Source organism: Ranitomeya variabilis, chromosome 6 (genome assembly GCF_051348905.1).
Source record: "Ranitomeya variabilis isolate aRanVar5 chromosome 6, aRanVar5.hap1, whole genome shotgun sequence".
Classification (NCBI taxonomy): Eukaryota; Metazoa; Chordata; class Amphibia; order Anura; family Dendrobatidae; genus Ranitomeya; species Ranitomeya variabilis.
In genome coordinates, this window is record NC_135237.1 from 302557321 (window position 1) to 302576914 (window position 19594).

At 45.2% G+C, this 19594-nt stretch overlaps 1 protein-coding gene across 3 annotated transcripts in view; it reads right to left on the minus strand.

Moving 5' to 3' along the window:
• LOC143782354 (cadherin-10-like) overlaps positions 1–19594 on the minus strand; it is a 1064733-nt gene that overhangs the window by 143881 nt on the left and 901258 nt on the right. For all 3 annotated transcript variants that reach the window (XM_077269713.1, XM_077269716.1, XM_077269715.1), the window contains one exon: positions 13727–13848. In XM_077269713.1, the coding sequence (XP_077125828.1) occupies positions 13727–13848 (122 nt within the window). The remainder of the gene's footprint in view (positions 1–13726; positions 13849–19594) is intronic.

Below are 19594 nucleotides of genomic sequence, written 5' to 3' on the forward strand. Positions count from 1 at the left end.
CTTCCATTCGTCCCCTTCATGTATGCGAATAAGAACAAGGTCTACAGGGCAATCATAGAGGTGATGGGGAGGAAGAGAAACTGCGACCTTCTTGGAGAATATGTCCGCTTACTGCCATTAGTGCCTAGGTAAGGAGGTTAGGTCAGTTATAACCTCAGTTGACCAAATCGGAATTTGGGATCTAATGCACAAGCTACTCCATCCCTGTATGCTCCCTGTTACCCAAGCAATACGGGGTCAATGGCAGTGCAACCAAAGTATGCCCAGAATTACTTCATCCATGCCCTCAGAGATGACTAGGAGAGAGATTATCTCCTGGTGTTTTGGAGATCTTATGAGGGTAAGAGGTATAGTCTGATGAGTAATTTGATTTGGAAGGATGGACCCTTCAACCACCTGGATGGTGACTGGCTTTGGGAGCATCACCAAGGGGATTGCATGTCATTGGGCAAAGGTGGAAGACAAAAAGTTGCCCTCAGCCCCAGAATCCACACAGGCCTATGTAGTGAGAGTAGTCGACCCATGTGACAGGGAAACCTTAAAGGTTAACTTGGAGGAGAAATCTACCATGTCTAGTGAGCCTGCTCCAACAGCCACTAGACGCGATCATTACTGAAGCCTGGGACACTTATTGGCGTAATGACCAACCTGCCTACAGACAAAGCAGGTTGGTTGTGAACGCACAGGACAGGAGTTAGATTCCACCTGAGAGACCTCCATGGACTTCACATTATCACTCGTCAGAGCCGTCGATTTCAAAGGACTAACGAAGTTTGGGGCTAACCGAATCCTTTGCCTACAGTGGGCTCACTCTAATCTTCGCTCAGCGTGTCGAAGATCATTGCGAGTGGACACAGATCTTAAATCCTCCAGAGTAGTAGGAATCTTCCTAGTGGCCAAAGCATCCTTTAAATGGTCAGCAATGCTCCTCCAAAATACTGGGATCAGGACCTTATCTGGCCACTCCTACTCAGAAGCTAATGTCTGGAACTGGATAGCAAACTGACTGGCCATGGAAGAGCCCTGGGTTAATGCCAAGAGTTGGAGTGTGTTGTGAATTAGACTTTTTTGGCTCCCTCTAGTGGTTACTAGTGATTAGTGTTGAGCGATACCGTCCGATACTTGAAAGTATCGGTATCGGAAAGTATCGGCCGATACCGGCAAAATATCGGATCCAATCCGATACCGATACCCGATACCAATACAAGTCAATGGGACTCATGTATCGGACGGTATTCCTGATGGTTCCCAGGGTCTGAAGGAGAGGAAACTCTCCTTCAGGCCCTGGGAACCATATAAATGTGTAAAATAAAGAATTAAAATAAAAAATATCGCTATACTCACCTGTCCGACGCAGCCGGGACCTCGGCGATTGTAAGCGGCAGCGTTGTTTCTTTAAAATTCGCGCTTTTACTTGCTTACGTGAATTCCCGGCTTCTGATTGGTCAGGGCGGCCATGTTGCCGGGACTCGGACCAATCACAGCAAGCCGTGACGAAATTACGTCACGGCTTGCTGTGATTGGTCCGCGTCCCGGCAATATGGCGCCGTGACCAATCACAAGCCGTGACGTCACGGGAGGCTGGACACGCGCGCTTTTCAAAATAAGCGCATGTCCAGCCTCCCGTGACGTCACGGCTTGTGATTGGTTAATGGCGGCCATGTTCCTGGGACGCGGACCAATCACAGCAAGCCGTGACGTAATTTCGTCACGGCTTGCTGTGATTGGTCCGCATCCCGGCAATATGGCGCCGTGACCAATCACAAGCCGTGACGTCACGGGAGGCTGGACACGCGCGCTTTTCAAAATAAGCGCGTGTCCAGCCTCCCGTGACGTCACGGCTTGTGATTGGTTAATGGCGGCCATGTTGCCGGGACGCGGACCAATCACAGCAAGCCGTGACGTAATTTCGTCACGGCTTGCTGTGATTGGTCCGAGTCCCGGCAACATGGCCGCCCTGACCAATCAGAAGCCGGGAATTCACGTAAGCAAGTAAAAGCGCGAATTTTAAAGAAACAACGCTGCCGCTTACAATCGCCGAGGTCCCGGCTGCGTCGGACAGGTGAGTATAGCGATTTTTTTTATTTTAATTCTTTCTTTTACACCTTTTTACATTAATGTTGTTTCGATACCGATATCCGATATTACAAAAATATCGGATCTCGGTATCGGAAATTCCGATACAGCAAGTATCGGCCGATACCCGATACTTGCAGCATCGGAATGCTCAACACTACTAGTGATATGACTCTGGGATTTCCTTCCCTCTGTCTGCACCCAGCTGGGTCGTTACTTCAGGGGTGTTGCTATATAAACCTCCTGGAACCTTAGTCCAGTGCCTGGCATCGGTGTTATCAGACACATTCTGTTTGCTCCTGTTTGCTGGTCCTGGTTCATGTTAAATTAAGCTAAGTCTTGCTTCTTTGTTTTTTGGGTTATTTGTTTGCTATCATTTTTGTCCAGCTTGTACTAAATGTGATTCCTGACCTTGCTGGAAGCTCTAGGGGGCTGGTGTTCTCCCCCCGGGCCATTAGACGGTTCGGGGGTTCTTGAATTTCCAGTGTGGATATTTTTGATAGGATTTTTTGCTGACCATATAAGTTATCTTTCTATATTCTGCTATTAGCTAGTGGGCCTCTCTTTGCTAAATTCCTAGCTCATTCTTATGTTTGTCTTTTCCTCTTACCTCACCGTTATTATTTGTGGGGGGCTTCTATCCAACTTTTTGGGGTATTTCCTCTGGAGGCAAGAAAGGTCTTTCTTTTCCCTTCTAGGGGTAGTTAGCTCTCCGGCTGGCGCGACACGTCTAGGATCAACTTAGGAACGTTCCCCGGCTGCTGGTATTTGTGGTGCTAGGATTAGTTATATGGTCAGCCCAGTTACCACTGCCCTATGAGCTGGTTTTCTGTATTTACTGACTTAGCATTATTCCTGAGACCCTCTGCCATTGGGGTCATAACAGTATGCCAGGCCAATATTGAATGTTTAAAGCATTGCAGAAGTGGGATAATAAGAAAGGAAATTCTGAGTTTTTTTTTTTCCCTTCCTTCTCTTCCTCCCCTTTACCTTTGAGTGGCGTGTGCTTGCTGCAGACATGAATGTGCAGACCTTGATTACAAGTGTTGACCAGCTGGCAGCTCGTGTGCAGGGTATACAAGGTTTTGTTACCAGTAGTCCTATGTCTGAACCTAAAATACCTATTCCGGAATTGTTTTCTGGAGATCGATTTAGGTTTAGGAATTTCAAGAATAATTGTAAATTGTTTCTTTCTCTGAGACCCCGTTCATCTGGAGATTCTGCTCAGCAAGTTAAAATTGTTATTTATTTTTTACGGGGCGACCCTCAGAATTGGGCTTTCTCGCTAGCGCCAGGAGATCCAGCATTGGCGAATATTGATGCGTTTTTTCTGGCGCTCGGATTGCTTTACGAGGAACCCAATCTTGAAATTCAGGCAGAAAAAGCCTTGCTGGCTATTTCTCAGGGTCAGGATGAAGCTGAAGTGTATTGCCAAAAATTTCGGAAATGGTCCGTGCTTACTCAGTGGAATGAGTGTGCTCTGGCCGCAAATTTCAGAAATGGCCTTTCTGAAGCCATTAAGAATGTGATGGTGGGTTTCCCCATTCCTGCAAGCCTGAATGATTCTATGGCGCTTGCTATTCAAATTGACCGGCGTTTGCGGGAGCGCAAAACCGCTAATCCTCTGGTGGTGTTGTCTGAACAAACACCTGATTTAATGCAATGTGATAGAATTCAGACTAGAAATGAACGGAAAAATCATAGACGTCAGAATGGGTTGTGTTTTTACTGTGGTGATTCTACACATGTTATATCAGCATGCTCTAAACGCCTAACAAGGGTTGTTAGTCCTGTCGCCATTGGTAATTTGCAACCTAAATTTATTTTGTCTGTGACTTTAATTTGCTCTTTGTCTTCTTACCCTGTTATGGCGTTTGTGGATTCAGGTGCCGCCCTGAGTCTTATGGATCTGTCATTTGCCAAGCGCTGTGGTTTTGTTCTTGAACCGTTAGTAAATCCTATTCCTCTTAGAGGTATTGATGCTACGCCATTGGCGGAAAATAAACCGCAGTTTTGGACGCAGGTGACCATGTGCATGACTCCTGAACATCGGGAGGTGATTCGTTTTCTTGTTCTGCATAAAATGCATGATTTGGTTGTTTTTTTGTCTGCCATGGTTACAGACCCACAATCCAGTCCTGGATTGGAAGGCAATGTCTGTGTCAAGTTGGGGCTGTCAGGGAATTCATGCTGATTCCCCGCCGGTGTCTATTGCTTCCTCTACTCCTTCGGAAGTTCCTGAGTATTTGTCTGATTATCAGGATGTATTCAGTGAGTCCAGATCCAGTGCTCTGCCTCCTCATAGGGACTGTGACTGCGCCATAGATTTGATTCCAGGTAGTAAATTTCCTAAGGGAAGATTATATAATCTGTCAGTACCTGAGCATGCCGCAATGCGTTCATATATCAAGGAGTCTCTGGAGAAGGGGCATATCCGTCCATCCTCTTCCCCTCTTGGTGCGGGATTCTTTTTTGTGGCTAAGAAGGACGGATCTTTGAGACCTTGTATTGACTATCGGCTATTGAATAAAATCACTGTAAAATTTCAGTATCCCTTGCCTCTCTTGTCGGACTTGTTTGCCCGGATTAAGGGTGCCAAGTGGTTCACCAAGATAGATCTTCGTGGTGCATACAACCTTGTGCGCATTAAGCAAGGTGATGAATGGAAGACTGCATTTAATACGCCTGAAGGTCATTTTGAGTACTTGGTGATGCCTTTTGGGCTTTCTAATGCTCCCTCAGTATTTCAGTCCTTTATGCATGATATTTTCCGGAAGTATCTGGATAAATTTATGATTGTTTATCTGGACGATATTCTGGTTTTCTCTGAAGATTGGGACTCACATGTGGAGCAGGTCAGGATGGTGTTTCAGGTTTTGCGTGAGAATGCCTTGTTTGTTAAAGGCTCAAAGTGTCTCTTTGGAGTACAGAAAGTTCCCTTTTTGGGGTTTATTTTTTCCCCTTCTGCTGTGGAGATGGACCCAGTCAAGGTCCGAGCTATTCATGAGTGGACTCAACCCACGTCAGTTAAGAGTCTTCAGAAGTTCTTTGGTTTTGCTAACTTCTACCGTCGTTTTATCGCTAATTTTTCTAGCGTTGTTAAACCTTTGACGGATATGACCAAGAAAGGTTCTGATGTTGCTAACTGGGCTCCTGCAGCCGTGGAGGCGTTCCAGGAGTTGAAGCGCCGGTTTACTTCGGTGCCTGTTTTGTGCCAGCCTGATGTCTCACTTCCCTTTCAGGTCGAGGTGGATGCTTCTGAGATTGGGGCAGGGGCCGTTTTGTCACAGAGAGGCCCTGGTTGCTCGGTAATGAGACCATGTGCGTTCTTCTCTAGGAAGTTTTCGCCTGCTGAGCGGAATTATGATGTGGGCAATCGGGAATTACTGGCCATGAAGTGGGCATTTGAGGAGTGGCGTCATTGGCTCGAGGGTGCTAAGCATCGTGTGGTGGTCTTGACTGATCACAAAAATTTGATGTATCTCGAGTCTGCTAAACGCTTGAATCCTAGACAGGCCCGCTGGTCATTGTTTTTCTCCCGTTTTGACTTTGTGGTCTCGTATTTACCAGGTTCAAAGAATGTGAAAGCTGATGCTCTTTCAAGGAGCTTTGTGCCTGACTCTCCTGGAGTCACAGAACCTGTTGGTATTCTTAAAGAAGGAGTTATTTTGACAGCCATTTCTCCTGATTTGCGACGTGTGTTGCAGAGATTTCAAGCTGGTAGACCTGACTCTTGTCCACCTGACAGACTGTTTGTTCCTGATAAGTGGACCAGCAGAGTCATTTCCGAGGTTCATTCCTCGGTGTTGGCAGGTCATCCGGAATTTTTGGCACCAGAGATCTGGTGGCTAGGTCATTTTGGTGGCCTTCCTTGTCACGGGATGTACGGTCATTTGTGCAGTCCTGTGGGACTTGTGCTCGAGCTAAGCCTTGCTGTTCCCGTGCCAGCGGGTTGCTCTTGCCCTTGCCTGTCCCGAAGAGGCCTTGGACACATATTTCCATGGATTTCATTTCTGATCTCCCGGTGTCTCGGGGTATGTCTGTCATCTGGGTGGTATGTGATCGCTTTTCAAAAATGGTCCATTTGGTGCCTTTGCCTAAGCTGCCTTCCTCTTCCGATCTGGTTCCTGTGTTCCTTCAGAATGTGGTTCGTTTACACGGCATTCCTGAGAATATTGTGTCTGACAGAGGATCCCAGTTTGTTTCCAGGTTCTGGCGATCCTTTTGTGCTAGGATGGGCATTGATTTATCGTTCTCGTCTGCCTTTCATCCTCAGACTAATGGACAAACTGAGCGAACTAATCAGACTCTGGAAGCTTACTTGAGGTGTTTTGTTTCGGCAGATCAGGATGATTGGGTGACCTTCTTGCCGTTGGCTGAGTTTGCCCTAAATAATCGGGCTAGTTCCGCTACTTTGGTTTCGCCATTTTTCTGCAACTCTGGTTTCCATCCTCGTTTTTCCTCGGTACATGTGGAGCCTTCTGACTGTCCTGGATTAGATTCTGTGGTGGATAGGTTGCAGCAGATCTGGAATCATGTGGTGGACAACTTGAAGTTGTCACAGGAGAAGGCTCAGCGTTTTGCCAACCGCCGCCGCGGTGTGGGTCCCCGACTTCGTGTTGGGGATTTGGTGTGGCTGTCTTCTCGATTTGTTCCTATGAAGGTCTCCTCTCCTAAATTTAAGCCTCGCTTCATCGGTCCTTACAAGATATTGGAAATCCTTAATCCTGTGTCCTTTCGCTTGGATCTTCCGGTTTCGTTTGCCATTCACAACGTGTTCCATAGGTCTTTGTTACGACGCTACGTTGTGCCTGTGGTTCCTTCTGCTGAGCCTCCTGCTCCGGTGTTGGTTGAGGGCGAGTTGGAGTACGTGGTGGAGAAGATCTTGGATTCTCATCTCTCCAGGCGGAGGCTTCAGTATTTGGTCAAGTGGAAGGGTTATGGTCAGGAGGATAATTCCTGGGTGGTTGCCTCTGATGTGCATGCGGCCGATTTGGTTCGTGCCTTTCACGCTGCTCATCCTGATCGCCCTGGTGGTCTTAGTGAGGGTTCGGTGACCCCTCCTTAAGGGGGGGGTACTGTTGTGAATTAGACTTTTTTGGCTCCCTCTAGTGGTTACTAGTGATATGACTCTGGGATTTCCTTCCCTCTGTCTGCACCCAGCTGGGTCGTTACTTCAGGGGTGTTGCTATATAAACCTCCTGGAACCTTAGTCCAGTGCCTGACATCGGTGTTATCAGACACATTCTGTTTGCTCCTGTTTGCTGGTCCTGGTTCGTGTTAAATTAAGCTAAGTCTTGCTTCTTTGTTTTTTGGGTTATTTGTTTGCTATCATTTTTGTCCAGCTTGTACTAAATGTGATTCCTGACCTTGCTGGAAGCTCTAGGGGGCTGGTGTTCTCCCCCCGGGCCGTTAGACGGTTCGGGGGTTCTTGAATTTCCAGTGTGGATATTTTTGATAGGATTTTTTGCTGACCATATAAGTTATCTTTCTATATTCTGCTATTAGCTAGTGGGCCTCTCTTTGCTAAATTCCTAGCTCATTCTTATGTTTGTCTTTTCCTCTTACCTCACCGTTATTATTTGTGGGGGGCTTCTATCCAACTTTTTGGGGTATTTCCTCTGGAGGCAAGAAAGGTCTTTCTTTTCCCTTCTAGGGGTAGTTAGCTCTCCGGCTGGCGCGACACGTCTAGGATCAACGTAGGAACGTTCCCCGGCTGCTGGAATTTGTGGTGCTAGGATTAGTTATATGGTCAGCCCAGTTACCACTGCCCTATGAGCTGGTTTTCTGTATTTACTGACTTAGCATTATTCCTGAGACCCTCTGCCATTGGGGTCATAACAGGAGTGCGACATCATGGGTAATCCGAGGTTCCAAAAATACCTGTCTTAGAGCATCCAGATAATGGGAGGCCTTGTGGACCACCTGAGGATTGCGCTCCCATTATGGCATAGCCCACTTCAACGCCCTGTCAGACAAAAGGGACACCACAAATCCCACCTTGGCCTGCTCAGGTGGGAATTGTGAGGCCAGTAGCCCCAGCTGAATTGAGCACTGGATAATGAAGCCCTTGCGAGCCTTGCTGTCCCCCGAGAACTTAACGGGCAGCGAATAGCAAGAAAAAGGTGGACCAGGAGGCACAGCAGAAACCATAGTGGCAGTTTTTGCCGGCTGCTTGTGCTGCCACTGCAGTCAGATCCACAGCTAAATTTGTCAGTTCGAGAGTGGACAACCTGCCCTCTAGCTGCAGGATGTATCGCTGAAGACACTGTTCATCTGCCATTACTAGCCAAACCCTGGCACTAGTGTACTGTTAGCGCTGGCGGATTGCACTAATTAAAATATAAAAATTAAGTGCAATCACTACCGGGGTCCACCGTGCAGAGAAGAACCATGCTGTTAGTTTGAATAATGATGGAACACAACAGTAAGCGTTACCTTGAACACAATGAGTAAACGCCACTCAGTGTGAATGGAACACTGAGTACCAAGCTCAGTTACTTCACCAAGAGGTACGGCACAAGTATGCGAAGTGCTATACCCTGTTAATGTCACAGGGATAATAGCATGTGGATTGGGCTAGCTCTGCAACTAAATGGTGCTAACAGCACACATGAATGAAGCAGAAGCTGAGAAAAAAGAGAGAGCTCTTTGACGCTAGATACAAAACCCTTTCACATTTATCGAGAAGTATAGAATAAGGGTTGAGCTTGCTCTGTAACTGAACTGTGCCAATCGCGCACATGTATGAAACAGATGCTAAGCCAAGCAACTAGTTACCCTAGTCCTGATACTACTGAACCTGTGCCTTACTGGCACCCTAAGCATGTAGCAGACTAGAGACTCAGGCGTTGAGCCAGGGGTACAAAACTGAATAAGTGTGCAACCTGCCTGCCAACATGTACAGTATCTGGGCAAAGACACTCACACACAAATGTGCAGACAGAGTGGTAGAGTAGCCACCCACACATCAAACATAAATGACACTAGCAACCCCGCGTTTGCTGCTGAGAGCCTTTTATACGTTAACTCTCCACCTCAAAAACTCATTCCCAGTAGGCCGAGACATCGCCCGTGGGCCGAGATATCGCCTGCGGGCTAATACGGGGCTGCCACATCATCAGAGCAGCTAACGTCCAACCACCAATTAGAAGCCGCCAATCACGGACATGCTTAGTAAGGTGATCTTTAGACATAGACTCCAGAGCGCACAGCTGCACCTGCATATCATTGGTTACCACAGACTTGATTGGAGAGCCAGCAGTAACCAAGCATATACCACGAGCCTGAGAATGACGCTGAGTCTGACATCTGTGCAGAGCAGCAATTGCAGTGGCCGGACCTGAATGGGAGAACGCAGAAGCAGATAGTGCTTGGGATCTATTCCGTGCAGCGGGAGAATCCCGTTGCCTAACAGTGCCCCCCATTCTCTGCGGGCTCCAACGATGAGCCCACAACTTTTCCAGCACGTCATCTGATTTGAACAGCAAACATGTGCCCCTAACAACTGCAGGTGAAATCGCAATCCACCAGCGACTGTTAACATGTTAAATGCTACTGTGAATCTCTGAAGCCCTGTTTTGTGTAGCACAAGTGATCAGATAATTGCAACTTCTAGTCTCCCATGGACACTATTGAAGCAGGTAAAAAGGAAACCATTTTTTATTTAAAAAAAATATATAAAAGTTTAAATCACCCCCCATTCACCCCATTCAAAATAAAACAATAAACAAATACAAATTTGGTAACGTCGCGTTCAGAATGGCCCAATATATCAATATATAAAAATAATTAATCCGACTGGGTAAATGGAGTAACAAGGAAAAATCAAACTGCCAGATTTACATTTTTTTGTCACCATAGCATTGCATTAAAATGCATTAACGGGCGATCAAAACATTGTATCTACGCCAAAGTGGTATCAATAAAAATTTTATCTCAGCGAGCAAAAAATAAGCCTTCACTCAGCCCCAGATCATAAAAAATAGAAATGCTACAAGTCTCGGAAAATGGTAACTTTTTTTTTTAGAGACTTTGGATTTTTTTTCACCACTTAAATAAAATAGAACCTATAAATGTTTGGAATTCATGAACTCATAATGACCTGGAGAATTATAATGGCATGTTAGTTTTAGCATTTAGTGAACATGGTAAAAAAAGCAAAACAAAAAACAATTATGAATTGCAAATTTTTTTGCAATTTCACCGCACAATCTTTTTACCATTTTCCAATGATGTTGTTCAAAAGTACAACTTGTCCTGCAAAAAACAAGCCATCTCATGGCCATGTTGATGGAAAAATAAAAAAGTTATGGCTTTTGGAAATGTAGCAAAAAACGTAAATTCTAAAATGGAAAAAACCCAAGGTCGCGAAGGGGTTAATGATAATATACTCTGGTAAAGTATTTTCTATATTTTTGTGGCTCAAGTAAGTAATGTGGTACCAGTGTGCAAAGAGAAAAGGGAAAAGTAGGAGTAAAATGAAAATGGTGTTTTATATTTTAATGTAATTTGATTAACCAGATAATTAATGCCTAAAATATTCCTAACATATTTCCTCTTATAGATTTTACCAAATACATTTATTTTATGTGAAGCTTAAACCTGTGTAAACAGGTGCAAAGTATACATACATAACAATGAGTATGAGCAGATAAGGGTGGACTAAAGTTGTTTATACATATTTCATTTACAATATATGAGATGAACCAATATTGGGGCAGCTTATTGTTCTTTTCCTATTAAAAAATCATGCACGGGGCGTGTACTGCATTTCAAGCTGAGCAGATATGTTTCAGATGAGCTCTGTCTAATCAATCTGCTTTTACTGCTTTAGGGCAGTCTCACACGTCCAGATAATTCCGGTACCGGAAAAAATCGGTACCGGAGTTATCCGTGTCCGTGTGCCCGTGAGCCCACGTAGGCCATACGTGCGGCACACGTGTGCCGCCCGTGTGCCGAGTGGGTACCACATGGAGCATGCAGGAGACAGCGCTAAAGTTTAGCACTGTCCCCTGCATCATGCTGAAGCCGCGATTCATATATTCTGTGCAGCAGTGTTTGCTGCAAAGAAGATATGAATAATAGTGTTTAAAAGAAAGATCTTTCTGTCCGCCGCCCTCCCACCCCCTGTGTGCCCCCCGCTGTTCTGAAAATACTCACCTGGCTCCCTCGTTGGCTGTCGCTGCTTCCTGTCCTGACCGTGCCTTCTACTGTATGCGGTCACGTGGGGCCGCTCATTTACAGTCATGAATAGGCGGCTCCACCCCTATGGGAGGTGGAGCCACATATTCATGACTCTAATCGGCAGTCCCACGTGACCGCATACAGTAGAAGGCGCGGCCAGGACAGGAAGCAGCGACAGCCAACGAGGGAAGTGGGTGAGTATTTTCAGAACAGCGGGGGGGCGCACAGGGGGTGGGAGGGCCGTGGACAGATAGATCTTTCTTTTAAACACTATTATTCATATCTTCTATGCAGCAAACCCTGCTGCACAGAAGATATGAATGGCGGCTTCAGCACCATGTGGGGGGGACAGCGCTTACTGTAGCGCTGTCTCCTGCACACCACAGGGTCTGCACATGGAGAATGTCCATGTGCGGTCTGTGTTTTACACGGACCCATTGACTTTAATGGGTACGTGTAATACGTGCGCTCCCATGAACACTGACATGTCTCCGTGTTAGGCACACAGAGACACGGTCCGCAAAAAAAAATGACATCTGCACAGATGAATTGATTTTAATGGGTCTACGTGTGTCAGTGTCTCCGGTACGTGAGGAAACTGTCACCTCACGTACCGGAGCCACTGACGTGTGAAACCGGCCTTAATCAGCACAACCTGAAGGGGTCATCAGATATAATGTCTCCTGAATAAGGGTATGTGCACACGTCAGGATTTCTTGCAGAAATTTCCTGAAGAAAACCGGAAATTTTCTGCAAGAAATCCGCATTTTTTTTTGCGTTTTTTTCCCGTTTTTTTCGCGTTTTTTTTTAGCATTTTGCAAGCGAAATTAGCTTGCAGAATGCTAAAGTTTTCCAAGCGATCTGTAGCATCGCTTGGAAAACTGACTGACAGGTTGGTCACACTTGTCAAACATAGTGTTTTACAAGTGTGACCAACTTTTTACTATAGATGCTGCCTATGCAGCATCAATAGTAAAAGATAGAATGTTTAAAAAAATAAAAAAAATTAAAAAATGGTTATACTCACCTGCAGACAGCCGATCTCCTCAGCGGCTTCCGTTCCTATAGATGGTGTGTGTGTGCAGGACCTTCGATGACGTCGCGGTCACGTGACCGCGACATCATCGCAGGTCCTTCACACACACCAGCTATAGGAACCGAAGCGGCAGCATGCACCGCTGATAGGCGGGAAGACTCCGGGGCCATCGAAGGTGAGTATATGACTATTTTTTATTTTAATTCTTTTTTTTACCAATTATATGGTGCCCAGTCCGTGGAGGAGAGTCTCCTCTCCTCCATCCTGGGTACCAACCGCACATGATCTGCTTACTTCCCGCATGGTGGGCACAGCCACATGCGGAAAGTAAGCAGATCAATGCATTCCTAGGTGTGCGGAATCCCCGCAATTCCGCAAATTTAATGAACATGTTGCTTTTTTTTCCGCGATGCGATTTCTGCACTGAAAAAAATGCAACATTTGCACAAGAAATGCGGAATACACTGTAAATAATAGGAGGCATATGTAAGCGTTTTTTTCGCGTTTTTATCACGTTTTTATAGCGAAAAAACACGAAAAAAATGCAAAAAATACTGAACGTGTGCACATGGCCTAACTGTCAGCACTATGGGCTGAACTGCACCCAACAAAAGAATGCTTTCTCAGTACCAGGAAGCATCAAGGCTTAGAGATGCCGTCATCTACCTGTACAGTTTTATTTACTGTTCTATGCAATCTCTTCCTATCTGAATTGCTGATCTGACACTATCCAGATTCAACTCAAAGAATACCTCTGCATTCCCTATCTATGTTTTTATACAGGCTATGATAATGCTTTTGATTAGCTGCATTTGTCCCATGTGAAATCAGATTTCGTAATAATGTAGAAAGTCAAAGATATCTCAAGATCACATGGCAGGGCTCACGTAAGCTGAAAGAAGGTGTTCCTCACTTCCTCTGCCAAAGTATGTAGACATAGTCTATTTTCTACCAATGGCAGATGCACAAGTCTTGTGCTATTTACCAAAAGTACCATTAAGTTTTGATTCTGGTAAAAAAAACACAACTATTCTTATGGAATTATACCATACTTACACTTGCCGGTCATGTTTAAGACATTTTTATTATCCCTCATTTCTAGTTTCCCTGACCTTTTTCTTCATGTAACAGACTGGTTAAGATGTCAGAAAGATGTGTATAGTACTTGCAATGTTTATCTATGTTACCTTGTCAATGGTATAGCATTTATGGTGTCTATAAATGGCACGAGTTGTACACAAAAACCTTCTACAACTCTTATTTCAACAAGTGAAAAACATTCAATAATTACATGATATCACTACATTAAAAGGCAATACAGATATGTTTCCTATTTAAATAAAAGTTGCTAGATGACATCATCAATTTTTAAAAATGTTATTCATCATAATAAAACAGAATATGATAAAAAATTTAAGCAAATCGTACCTGCCCAGGTCTTGCATTTTCACACACAAATGTATCATAAAACATTGCAAATTGAGGAGCATTGTCATTGACATCCAGAATTAAAATGTAAACTGTTGCTCTTGTGGTTTGCTTGGGGTTATCTGTAAAACAAAAGTACATAAAAACATTTCTGAAGAAAAGGAATTGTGATAGCACTTTTTATAGGTGTAAATGCAATAAATAGACAATTATTGTATATGGCAGAAAAAGAATTAAACATTAAACAGTCTTCTAGTTTCATAAAAGATTTGATTACCTGAATTGAAAATAATTGAAAATGAAAATTGATTAAAGAAAAAAGTGAATAGCGGGATCTTGTTATAGTGTTTACCCTATTGGTAAAATATCTTTATATATTAATGAATTCCCGTTATGAAGATGTGACAATAACAAATATGAACTGTGTATATATATATATATATATATATATATATATATATATATATATATATATATATCTTTCTTTTACGTTTTCTTTTGGATTGGAGAAAGCAGTATATTTCATACTTTTTACTATTTATTTAAATATTCTTCAAACTATTTTTACTGTTATCTTTTTTGAGCTTTTCTAGTGGTGTTATTGGTGCACAAAGATTAAGTTGAAGACTGTAATGATAACCCATTGGCAAAGCATTGATGCACATTTGATATTGGTGTTAAATGTATTGTGGACGTAGGAAGGGAGTTAAACCCTCACTGCGATTACGATCTGCAAATAGTTAATTGCTTCTTTTTGTCAGAGTTCACTGTTACAGTATTTAAAAAAGTAGATTGGCTGGCCATTACTGATTTTATCTAATAATAGAAGAACAAAAAATATGTTTTTTTTAAATAAAACTTGATGGCTATGTTAGGTTTTGTAACCTTTCTATATATATATATATATATATATATATATATATATATATATATATATATATATATATATATATATATATATATATATATATATATATATACACAGGGTGGGCCATTTATATGGATACACCTAAATAAAATGGGAATGGTGGTTAATATCAACTTCATGCTTGTGGCATATTAGTATATGGGGGGACTTTTCAAGATGGGTGGTGACAATGGCGGCCATTTCGAAGTCGGTAATTTTGGATCCAACTTTATTTTTTCCAATGGGAAGAGGGTCATGTGACACATCAAAATTATTGAGAATTTCACAAGAAAAACAATGGTGTGCTTGGTTTTAACATAACTTTATTATTTCATGAATTATTTACAAGTTTATGACCACTTTTAAAATGTGTTCAAAGTGCTGCCCATTGTTTTGGATTGTCAATGCAACCCTTTTTCTCCCACTCTTGACACACTGATAGCAACACCGCAGAAGAAATGCTAGCACAGGCTTCCAGTATTCGTTGTTTCAGATGCTGCACATCTCATATCTTCACAGCATAGACAATTGCCTTCAGATGACCCTAAAGATAAAAGTCTAAGGAGGTCAGATCGGGAGACCTTGGTGGCCACTCAAATGGCCCACGGCAACCAATCCACTTTCCAGGAAACTGTTCATGTAGGAACGCTGAGACCTGACACCCATAATATGAGTCCAAAGGTCCAAATGGTCACGGAACTGGTGCAACTTGAAGCGGATCAAGCCCGTTCCCAGAACCCAGCAGAGGCAGGGGTCAGCTAAAGTGTAACAATGTATGTTACTGGCCCAGAGGCCCAACCAAGGCAGGCAGACCCTACTTGCAACCAGGGTAGTGTGGGCCGCTATCTGCAGATGGCTCTCCAACAATACCCAGCAGACGATTATGAGAGACTTCTACAGCTGATCCAGCAATACCAAGAGAGAGCTGAGTGGAGGGCCCAAGTCCAGTGAGAGGCCAAATGGGAAGAGAGACAGTACCAACTTTAGTTAGCCCGAATACAGGGTCAGAGGTCCCCACAGCCCAGCAGTGAGTCCAACAATGTTCGGCTCCCAAAAGCCTGGCCGCAGCACTTCACTGTGATGGAAAAGTATGGGGACTTGGACATTTTTCCACGGGCATTTGAGCAAGCCTGCAGACAGTACCAGCTGCCTGTGGACCAATGGGCCATATACCTAACCCCAGGGCTCCAAGGAAAAGCCCTAGAGGCATTTGCATCTCTCCTGCAAGGCCAAAATTGAGACTGAGACCATCAAGCAGGACTTGATAAATAAGTACCAGATAACTACTAAGGTTTACTATAAAAAGCTCTGGAACCTCCAACGTGGCCCACACGACAGTTATAGAGATGTGGTGCATGGACTCAGGACTCATTTTGACCAGGGCATCAAAGGACTGTGAGCCTGTCAGTGACCACCTTTGAGCTGCTGAGGGATCTGGTGATCAAAGACCAGCTCATGATGGACCAGGAGCCAAAAGACGTGGACAAAGCAGCGCAGATTGCCGACACCTATGAGGCCAACCAAAGCCAGTCAATTCCAGCTGGAGTGGGGGCAATCTATCAATCAACCCTAGTGCCCCTGCCAGCCAACTCACCGGAGACCCTTGTCAACACCAGGTCTACATCAGACCCTCGCAAGTGTTTTTCCTGCATTCAGACTGGACATATCAGCGCCACCTGTCTGGAGAAGCAGAAGAACCCCTAGTTAAGGCCGCAGGACCTAATGCAGCAGTTCTTTTTGTGGGTGGGGCAGTTGGAAAGCCTGTGACAATGTGCAGCAATTCACCTCATCGCTAGAGGCCTCAAGGACACTGGGGCTGAACAAAGCTCATCCGACCTGAACTGGTGGCCCCTGAAGAGATTATTCTGGGGAAAACTCTGACTGTCACAGAGGTTGTGGGTGTTCACTGCCTGCCCTTATCAATGGCCCAGGTTTTTATAGATTGGGGTGTCGGAAGCGGCGTGAAGGAAGTGGGATTGTCCAAAAACTTGCCCACCAATGTTTCATTGGGGACTGATTTGGGGAGAAAGTTTGTGTATTATGTCCCTGACACCCCTCCCCAATCGGATACTAAGGGTGATTCTAATGATGTGAAATTGCATGTTTTACCTGACAATGATATACGTGATAACAATTTTTCTGAAAATTATGATGTGTCTACAGTTGCAGGAGTGCTCAGCCACGTCACGCTGCGGGGTGATATGGCTGAAGAACCCCTAACAGGAGCAAGCGACAGTGCTAAGGGAGATGGGGAGATGAAAGGGGACCATGAGGAAGGTGATGCCATGCAAATGACCAGTACCACAGAGGAAGGTAACTTCCCCGGATATAGCACTGCTCCTGAGGTATTGGGGGTGGATGGGGAGGTAGAACTCATAGCAGCTCCGGCTGATGGATCTGTAGAAATCCCCAATGAGACAGCCTATGTAGCTGCTGTCACCCACAGTCAGAGTGCCCAGAATAAAGGTAGTGTCCTGCCTTCAGGACCCTCCTCAGTCAGAGGGATGACAGGAACTCTGTGGGACCTGCTCGGGGTCCATCTCTGGTTCAGTGATGGAAGGACCCTGATGTCACTAATGGCTGCCTCCAGCCAGGAGTTCTGGGCTGCTCTGCACTCAGATGCAAGCCTGGAAACCTTGAGACACCTCGCCAAGATGCCCCCCTCTGAGACTGATAAAGAGAGGGTGTTCTGGGAACGAGGGAGGTTGTACCAGGAGACAGTTCCCAGTAAAATCCAAAAGGAGTGGTTGATGGAAAGACAGCTGGTCATCCCATACCAATTTAGGGGGGAATTGCCCATGATATCCCTCTTGCTGGACACTTGGGGATCAGCAAATCTAAAGCCCAGCTGTCTCAACTCTTCTATTGGCCCAAGATGGGGACAGATGTAACAAACTACTGCCGCTCCTGTATCACCTGTCAAAGAGTGGGGAAGTCAGGGCCTGTTCCCAAGGCTTCCCTGATCTCTTTGAAAGTGATAGAGGAGCCTTTCCAGAGGATCGTGGTGGACCTTGTGGGCCCACTGGCCATCCCCAGCAGCTCTGGAAAGCAATATATCCTCACTGTGGCAAACTATGTTGTCCGGTACTCAGAGGCAGTGGCTCTGTCCTCAACCTGGGGCAGATAAGGTGGCAGGTGCACTGTTGGCCATCTTTTCACGAGTAGGATTTCCCAGTGAAATGCTTACCGACCAGGGGACTCAATTTTTGTCTCGCTAATGGAGGCTCTCTGTAAGAAAATGCAGGTGAAACATCTGGTATCAAACGCATATCACCCTCAAATCAATGGTTTGTGTGAGCACTTCAGTGGTACCCTCAAACAGATGCTAAGAATGCTGGTTGAGACCCAAGGGCATAACTGGGAGTGGTACCTCCCACATCTGCTATTCGCTTACTGGGAGGTTTTGCAGGCCTCGATGGCATTCTCCCCTTTGAGCTCCTGTATGGCAGGTGAGTCTTGGGGAATGCCATGAATGAATCAAGAGAATGCCAAGAGTGTGCAAAGCAGTCATCAAAGCAAAAGGTGGCTACTTTGAAGAACCTAGAATATAAGACATAATTTCAGTTGTTTCACTTTTTTGTTAAGTTTATAATTCCACATGTGTTAATTCATAGTTTTGATGCCTTCAGTGTGAATGTACAATTTTCATAGTCACGAAAATACAGAAAAATCTTTAAATGAGAAGGTGTGTCCAAACTTTTGGTCTGTACTGTACGTAGTCACTCTTGACCACGCTCGGGGTAGGCGACTTGCCTGAGGATGGGGAGGAAAACCCCCACCTGGACATGTTGGCCCAAGCTAAGGCCGGCAGGTCCATAGAGGACATGGAGATAAGATCCTTGCTATATGCACCCCTTCAGTCGCAGTTGCGTACCACACTGTAACCCTTCTGGGACATGTTTACCAAAAGACCTGGAAGGATGGAGCTAGCAGTCCATGAAGTGGACACCGGGGATCATGCCCCTTATGGCGGACACCCTATCGGATCTCTGAAGAGGTGCAGAATATCATACACCAGGAGATCGATGAGATGTTGCAGCTGGGGGTGTTTCAACAGTCCAAGAGCGCATGGGCCTCACCAATAGTCCTAGTGCCAAAAATGGACAAGGCCACCCAGTTCTGTGTAGACTACAGGGAGCTCAACGCCATCAAAGCCTCTGATGCGCACCTAATGCCATGCATCATGGAGCTGCTTGAGCTTTTAGCTGGCACACAATATCTATCAATTATAGATTTGAGTCGGAATATTGGCAGATTCCCCTGAGCCCCGAGGCACCGGAGAAATCCACCTTTATCACCCCCTTCAGACTGTATGAGTCCACTTCATGCCCTTTGGCATGAAGAATGCCCCTGCCACTTTCCAGTGGATGGTCAACCACCTGCTTCAAGGACTGGAGAGGTACGTGGTGGCGTACCTGGATGACATTGCGGTCTTCAGCTCCAACTGGGAGGAACACCTGCAGCATCTCCAGGAGGTGCTCAGGTGTATCCACCAAGCAGGTTTCAAGCCGTTCTGTCTGTATCTGGTTTTCGGCATGACAATGCATGTCTTTGGTTTAACCCTTTGCTCCTTTCCCCTCTAATTGAGCTGGGATATTGTTGGCTGTTACCTGTATGGAGCCTTCTCAGTTCCTTGCTTTGCTGCATTGCCATAAATGGGTGGTTAGGTCTTTGCTCTGCTGCATGATTATCCGCATGTGCGGTCCCTGGTTGCCGCTGTGGAAGCTGTCCGTGGGTTGCGAGGTCATTTGCAGCTGGTGCATAACTCTCCACATGTGTCAGTGTGTGCAGTCACAGCCAGGTGCCCTGAGCCTCAGTTCCTGCACTGATTGTGCTGTAATGGTTTCTGCTTGTGCTTAGGGCGTGCGCGGCCACACCTCCCCTGCTTTTATCAGGGTTAGCGTGTGTATTTGAAATGCTATCCCCAGCCAATTGCTGAGGGGCAGCTCCTATATAAAGTT